Consider the following 8,201-nt stretch of genomic DNA (forward strand, 5'->3'; position numbering starts at 1 on the left):
TTCCGGGTAACTGTGCTCGCTTACATAGATGTTTAATATATACGTATTATAAATAATAAGTCTGCAGGTACATCGACGTACTTTTATTGCGAATTTCAAGTGACTTAAAAGCCTGTAAGCTATACCTTGACTTACCTCAAACCGACTTAACAAGCCTTTTTCTCATACTTGTATGTATAATACCTTACGTATAACGATTTTACGTATACCTGTTAAACCCATCCTTAAGAAAAGTGAAATCGAATTTCGATGGTCGCACCCCTCAAGTTGGTTCGAAATAATTTTAAAAAAATTTTACATATTTTTTCCCCCTTCTTCATATTTACCCACTCCTAGAACGGCTTACTTTGTCTCATAAGAAAAGCATTGATTTTTCGAGGTTTTTAATCACAAATGCGTACCGAGTCCAAAAATTTTCTTTAAAAGTAAAAGTAAGGTGAATTTCTCCCATTTAAAACGCCACTTGGGAAATTTGACTGTCACTCTTTTTGACTCCTCTATCTAACTTTTAGTGCGGCAAGAAATTTTGACCAGTGAATTCAAACTTTTGAGCGGTCAAGGAACTCGATGAGATTGGTCTTAAACAAGAAATTCAAAAATTTCAATCACTTGATCTTCCTTCTTATAAAAAGAAGCGAATTACTCTCATAAGAAGGAAGATGAGATGATCGAAATTTTTAAATTTCTATTTATTACTTTCAGCAAAGAATTTCTTTTTTCTTCAAGACCAATCCCATAGAGCTCCTTGACCGCGCAAAAATTTGAATTCACCAGTGAAAATTTCTTGACGCACTGAAAGTTAGATAGCGGTGTAAAAAATAAAGGTAGCCAAATTTTCCAAGCGATGTTTTAAACGGGACAAATTCACCTTCGTTTTGCTTTTGTACAAAATTTTTCACGATATTTTTTTTTGTACCCGGTACGCAGTTTTAGACTAAAAACCTCGAAAAATCAATGCTTTCCATATGAGAAAAAGTACGGTTTTCTGGGGGAGGATAAATATGGAGGGGGGGGTATAATATGCAAAGTAAAAAAAAAAATTTCGAATCGATTAGAGGCGTGCAACCATTGAAATTCGATTTCACTGTCCTTGAGAACAGGTCTAATACGTATGTATAATATTAATAAAAGTATAAACATAAATTTATAAATATGCCCGAGCACAATGTTGCTTCAATTTATGGTCAGTGCCTTTTTGCGATAGGCATATGATCGACATGAACTTTTTGATTGTTTACACGTATAACGCGCGATGATGCTTACACGTATGAAGGTGTACATAGATGTGCATGTACGTGCGTACACGACTGCGATAATCAGTGTGCAGAATGAAACGTGTGAAAGTCTGTGGTAATTCAAAATCACCTGTTTTAAAATTGAATCGAGATGAGATAATTACAAAAAAAAAAAAAAAAAATCAGCATTAGTACGCACATCCGATAATTAGGTATTCTGCACACGTCCTGAGAATTTTCAACGCTACCGCGTACGTGCAAATTGTATATACATGCCTATGTGTGAGGTACGAATATTGCACCTTCCAAGTAGGTATATACGAATACGACAGAGACCATATTGAAATGAAATAGAAGTTTATAGATCGATACCTATTTTATGAGAAAGAAATTATACGTATAATAACCTATTTCGAGCGATATATTTTTACTTTGCTACATATTTATACCTACGCAGTAACAAACTTCCATATATATATATTGACGCGGAATTGTAACCTTTGATAATTAATGTACACACATACGTTTGTATAAATATTTGACAAGAAGAGAAGGAAAAAAAATTACGTCAGTTTAATGCCTTCGCGCGAATATTCGATATATAAACGATCGCCCGAAATCGAGTCTTATTTTCCATAATCTGATATACCACTGAAATAAGTGAATTGATGGGTAATTAGCAGAAATGAAAATAAAAAAAAAAAAAAATTAAACAAAATAACCGGAATTTAAGTGGCACTACGTAGCTCGAGGAGATATATATGCAGTTTAACGCAAACGATTATACCTACATATTGCGCGTCATTCCGTATTCGAATTCTGTTCAACTATGTCCGCATATACAAAAGAGAGGATATAAAAGAGATTTAATATATTATATAAATATATTTTATTATTTATATAAGATTTATTCTATCGCCTAGCATCGTTTTAAGCTCTTTTGTATAGTAATATACGCATATAAATAATGTAATAGATACGCTGCAACAGTAGATGTATGATAACAACAACAACAACAACAACAACAACAACAATAATGTAGCGCAGTGTAAAGTAAAATATATTATTATATAGCATGTAGGTGTCGTGGTATGACTTGACAGTATTCCGTCGCATTGTTGCATGGTTAAAATAATCGTTCATTTCCATTATTTCACTCACTCTCTTTTTTTTTTCCTCTTCCACATTAATTATGTACGAGAAAATATAAAGTCTAATCAATATTATCGTTATATATATATATATATATATATACATGCGTTGCGAGATATTTATACACATTATACATACATGTATATTCGAACGTTGATAATCAAATATGCAAAATAATTGTACTCTGAAAAGTGTTTTTCATTATACTTATATAATTTTACAACCCAACCATAGATCGCAGCGATTAATCCTGACTAGACTCTCCAAGAGTTCCTTCTCTTTCTCCATCTGCGGTCAACTGACATCATATTTTCCGTGCACCAGTTTGACCTTCAATTTTTTCGTGAACAGAAATCAAAGGTGACCGCGCAGCGTATCGATGAAAATAGCACCTGCGTCACGAGTGAGAGACAAAATACACAGCCGAAGGGAACTCCCGGGGACCGTCGAAAATATTAGTGTCTCTTATTTTCAGTGCACGTATCAAACACGGCTACAGTATATGTAAAATTCTGCACAAGCGTGGGTGGGCCGTGAGTCCTACACTCACAACAAAATAATAATCGGGCTCTTCATTACAGTTGAAAGGAAATTCACGCCGTGTATTGTTTTATGAGAATCGATAGATTAAGTCGGCAGGCTTGGCGTCACTGTTAAGAATGATTGTCAATTCGCGAAGTCAGGTTGTAAATTTACAAAATCGGTCCATCGACGTAAATTACTACGTATTCGTTTCAAAGTTACAATGAAAATTTTTGATTCTGCTAAAATTTATAGCGGAAAGACAAAAACAAGTAGCTTGCCAAATTCTGTAGTAAATTTATCGTGTTTCGTAACCGAATAAAATTTCCAATACAGTGCAGAAAGTTCCACACAGAAATTTTTAACAGTGGTGATAAAGCAGAGAAAAATGTCAGACATAGTAGCGACAGTGTACACAACGCGACATGAAACTTGTCAAAGGAAATGACGATGTGAAATTCGCCGATTCGTCGATAATGAGATTTCGAGGAGGTCGCGTGGGGTTAAGCTTAAGCAGAACTTTGAACAGGTTCCGCCGGTCGTTTTAGTCATTCTTCGAATCCCTCCGAAGTCGGACGGTGCGATAATTATCCAGTAAGTGAAAACAACGGTCGTAGGATAGCTGCGAGGTTTTGGTATTCCGTAATTCACGACGGATCGGTTCGACGAAGGCTAAATCATGCAGGAAGACGCACCGCCCTCGAAGAGGGAAATGCACTGGCCGACCGTTCTCTGGTACATTTATCTGCACGCCCTCGGTCTTTGGGGTCTCTGGCTGCTCATCTTCGAGGCAAAATGGCTGACGGTGATATTCGGTGAGTGAATTACGTCCCGTTTCTAACCCCCTCCCTCTAAATTCAACGCCAAGATAAATTCTTCCGAAACCAAAACTTTCAGTCGCTGTAATCACGCTCACAGCGACATTGGGAATCACCCTTGGGGCTCACAGACTCTGGGCGCATTCCAGCTACACTGCCTCTTGGCCTCTAAGGTTATTCCTGATGCTGGCTCACACTCTGGCAGGCGCGGTAAGACTGGCTCCAAATATGGGACATTGTGCCGAAGTTATCCGCCGATTTAAAAATACGTCTTATTAAGCTCAACGCGCACTATGCCGAAGCGAAGAGAAAAAGATGTTGGAAGGATTTGGAACGGAAGCGAAGCAATCGGAAGGTATCCAAAACTAAAACGAAGTTACCGGAATTTATTGGAAATGGAATGACGGTTTTATAAAACGATCGGGATTGTAGTATTTGTTTACAAAACCTTCATTCCACTTCCGATAAATTCTGGAAACTTCGCTTTGTTTCCAACATCTTCCAACAGTTTCGATCCTCTTCTCTTCTCTTCGGTTCGTTTCGTGTAGCTTCGCTTCGGCGTAGAGCGCGTTGACCTTTTGCCTTACCGACACTTGAAGTAGGAACCTATAGTTTTCTACCGTAAGAACTACCTGCGAATTGGCGACTAGCTTCAGCGTCGTCATAGATTGAACGACAGCCTGAACAGTGTAGGTACTGATTTGAAACCCTCACCTTCTCTCACCGCAGGGCAACATCTACGACTGGGTGCTCGCTCATCGTATTCACCACAAGTTTTACAAGACGAACATTGACCCGTATAATCACGATAAGGGATTTCTGTACAGTCACGTTTTCAGCAACGTGATGACCTCTAATCCCGAGATGGAAAAACACGTGAGGGACATTGACATGCGAGACGTTGACCTTGACGGTTTCGTATACTTGCAAAGAAGGTTGGTACGCGTGAGATTGAAGTCGGTAGCGTTAACGTGACGAAACTTCGGTAAAAGAATCCCTGCTTTTGAATTTCAGAACAGTTTTAAAGTACAACAGTTACGTTCATTAAAAACATTAGTGCACAAATTTGCTTCATAGCGATTTACCGAATTTCAGATAATTCCAAGTCGAGAAGTAACGACTATTTTCACAGAAATGCATCGTTGCAGTGACGTTACTAACTTCAACTTTATTGGTATACCTCTTCCTTCAGGGGTTAATTTCTGCATATTTTTACTCAATCGGCAGGTTCTACTGGATCATAATGCCGATCTTTGGTCTTTTGTTGCCGATAAACGCGCCCGTCGAGTACTGGGGTGAATCTGTGATGAACTCGATCTTCATTCTGGGATTTTTGCGGTTTGCGCTCACGGTGAACGTGTCCTGGCTGATCAACAGCGCGAATTTGATATGGGGCCTGAAGCCGGGACAGAAGTTAATATCTTTTTTCGTCACTATTTACGATACTGTCTCTCTGATACACAGATTGTTCTTTAAAATGCCCAAGAGCCACGGCACCGTGATCATCGATAGTCGAGGTGTTCACGCGACGTGAGCCAAGTATTGCGAGACATTTTTTCTTGAAGCGAAAAAAACATTTCCAAGCACACACGGCATGAAAACGCACGTTCCTCGATTCAATAAATTATTCAACAGCTACTTCGAATCAGTTAATTCTATAGTAAGACCTTTTCGATTAACCTTTCAGACCGAACTTGCCCTAGCCACACCAAATGGCCTCACCGGAAACGACGGGCTTGAATACTTGTGAAATTAAAGCTGTAGAGTTATTTTTGCGGTAGCCTCTCTTGGTATTCCTCTCTTTTTCCCTATTCTATTCAATCGCGTTTACGAAATGAAAATATTTGCAAAACCTGCGAAATCTTTGAAAGAAGTTGCAGATTCTTGGAACGATCCAAAGGGTTCAACATCACCATGGAATTTACACTTTGTTTCGTTTCGTTCGGTTATTGATTGGCTTAAGATGATATTTTTGAATCTATGAACGATGCTAGAGAAAATTTTTGGAGATCGTTATTTGTCGAAAATTTTTCAGATACCCACCGGACGAAAATAGTATTTTTCTAGTAAGGAAATCATACTGGCCACATTATCACTACATGCTGCCGTGGGATTATAAGAGCGGTGAATTTGGAACATACGACCGTGGGTGCAGTACGACGATTCTCGTAATTTGGGAAACTCTTGGCATAGCTTCAGGCCTGAAAACCGCCACAAGTGAGGACATCCGGAACGCACTGGCTAGAGCAGCTATCGGCGGAGTTAAAATGGAGGATTGCCTCCGGGATGTTCGTAAATCAGCTGAAGAAGAAGCTTTGAAAAAACAGTTAGTTTTCAAACATTAGAAAAAGCGCAGATAAACGGATCGAAACGTTCTGCGTTTTCCATTTTTATTCTCTTTTCTCTCGATTATTCTTTCTCGTTCAATTTCGCGAAATCGCTCACTCGTTACGGTTTTATTGTTATTTATTTACTTTCTTGGATTGTTTTTTTTTTTTTTTCTTAAAATTTGTCAACAAAACTAGAAACCGGTTACACTCGAAAGTTTTCCGATACAAAGTGCGCCCCTCATCGCAAATATTCATTTTCCGACTAATCCAGGGGTCTTGGTTAATTCACAGACGGTTAAACACGTAAATCACGAAGACATTAGAGCTAAGAAAAAAAAAAAACTTCAATGATTCAATATGGAAAGTGAGTAAACTAAATTATTCGCAGTCTCAAGGGTTACCAAATATTTATTCGAGCCAAATATCTAATGCTGGAATAAGTCTGATACTATAACCACAATACTTATCGTTCAGAAAATTGAAATTCACTTGTACTTCGCAGATAAAAATATACCAATATAAAGTTAAGTCTATCAATACTGTTTCATTAATTATTTGTACAGCATTAATTAACTGGCAATGTTACGAGGAAATGATGTGGTTTTAAATAAAATTTCACATCAATTGTTTCACAAGTGTTTGCAATAGTTCATCACGCGACGAAATCCTGCAGCAGTGCGCTATTCAGCCAGTAAATGGTAGATAGAAGGGGGAAAATAGATCATTTCACGTATTACTGCAAAGTGCATAATGCACAAGCAAAATTGTATGTACCGCAAAGTTGATTTTTTTACGACCCGTAAAGACACGGTTCACTGTTTCTCTACGTTATCCGGTAGGAAACATCGTCGTTAAACTTACCCCTTGGCTCGAAGTCACGATTGATAGCCGATGCATGCTGTTACAGACTAAAAGCTGGTACCAATTAGGGGTTGTAAAATGACACGAAAGTTCCTGCAGTTCCATCAGGTAGCCAATTTCCTCGACGAGCCTGCAGCAGAGCTCGGAGTCACGGTGCGTACAAATAGTAAAAATGCATCGAGAGTCTCAGATACTGCAGCCGAAAGCAGTTGATCCACATCGAAAGATGCGGCCAAAGTTCTTGGTGTGTCTTTTTTTAATCGAGGTAGTTTTGATCGATCGAATAGTTGCCAGTGATATTCAGAACCATCACGAAAAACTGGTCTGTTTGTCGAAGGTGATGAAGAAATTCTACTCCGTGTATATAACCGTGAAGTTTGTGGTTCCAACGAAAACAACCTGGAAGGTTGACGCTTTCATAAATCACTTTCACGACATGTTCCCAGTGCTCGTTAGCAGTGTCCTAACCATTGACCATGTCGAATACATGTTTTCCCAGTTTGATCAAGTCAATTTGTACGTCTTGAACACGGGGGAAGACTTGAATGTAGTCTTCAGATATTTTCGAGCTGCTAAGCCCGATGGAAGCTAAGTTGTGGTTGGTGACTTTTACAACGGTCGCTATTTAATCGATTACATAAAAAACTTGATCCCGGTTACTCGGAAGGGTGAAAAACCCTTGCGCGTCATGTTTATAGGCTCGATTTAAGGTGAAATCGAAGTGTTTGGAAAGCCGATTAACACTTCTGCAGCTCGGGGCGCCAGTAGCTTCTTCAACAAACTTGACGTCTGTGGGACTGAAGGACGGGCGAGACATCCTCGGGCACTTGAAATTTTATCCAGATCCGAAAAGCTTATCGTTAAGGTGGCTGTGGCACCAAACCATCTTCCATTTGTCAAAGTAAGAGACGAGGATAATCCGGGAGGCTTGGTAGGAGAGTTTGTGAATGTACTCAAGAAAGAGCTTGACATTGTTTCCAAGTACGTTTGGAATGTGAAAGAAGCTAATTTTTCCCAGTTTTTCGTAGGCGAAAGCGGCCTTAGCGTGGCTTTTAATTTTAAAACGCTTCGGTCAACTCGTTCAATTTCGTGACAGTCGGTTAGGACGGTTGGATTGTTGCAAAAGCAAGAGACGACTGTCAAAGAAATATTTTCGCGCAACCACTAATCGCTGGAGTGTCACTGCACTTCATTTTATTAGTGATTAGTACCACTGGATAACGTGAAAAAACGAAGCCTGTTAGCATTGGAAATCCAAGCTGAACGTGCTTTTGGAAATAGAG

The 8,201-nt window shown here is 38.9% G+C and overlaps 1 protein-coding gene across 1 annotated transcript; it reads left to right on the forward strand.

The window, feature by feature from the left end:
* The first annotated feature begins 2,881 nt into the window (after window positions 1–2,881).
* On the forward strand, window positions 2,882–6,679 carry LOC124187790 (acyl-CoA Delta-9 desaturase). Its single transcript, XM_046579964.1, has 5 exons — window positions 2,882–3,724; window positions 3,807–3,937; window positions 4,457–4,662; window positions 4,955–5,140; window positions 5,763–6,679. The coding sequence occupies exons 1-5, from the start codon at window positions 3,589–3,591 to the stop codon at window positions 6,070–6,072; spliced, it is 969 nt and encodes a 322-aa protein (XP_046435920.1). The 5' UTR covers window positions 2,882–3,588; the 3' UTR covers window positions 6,073–6,679.
* The last annotated feature ends 1,522 nt before the right edge of the window (window positions 6,680–8,201 follow it).

Source organism: Neodiprion fabricii, chromosome 1, assembly GCF_021155785.1.
Source record: "Neodiprion fabricii isolate iyNeoFabr1 chromosome 1, iyNeoFabr1.1, whole genome shotgun sequence".
NCBI lineage: Eukaryota > Metazoa > Arthropoda > Insecta > Hymenoptera > Diprionidae > Neodiprion > Neodiprion fabricii.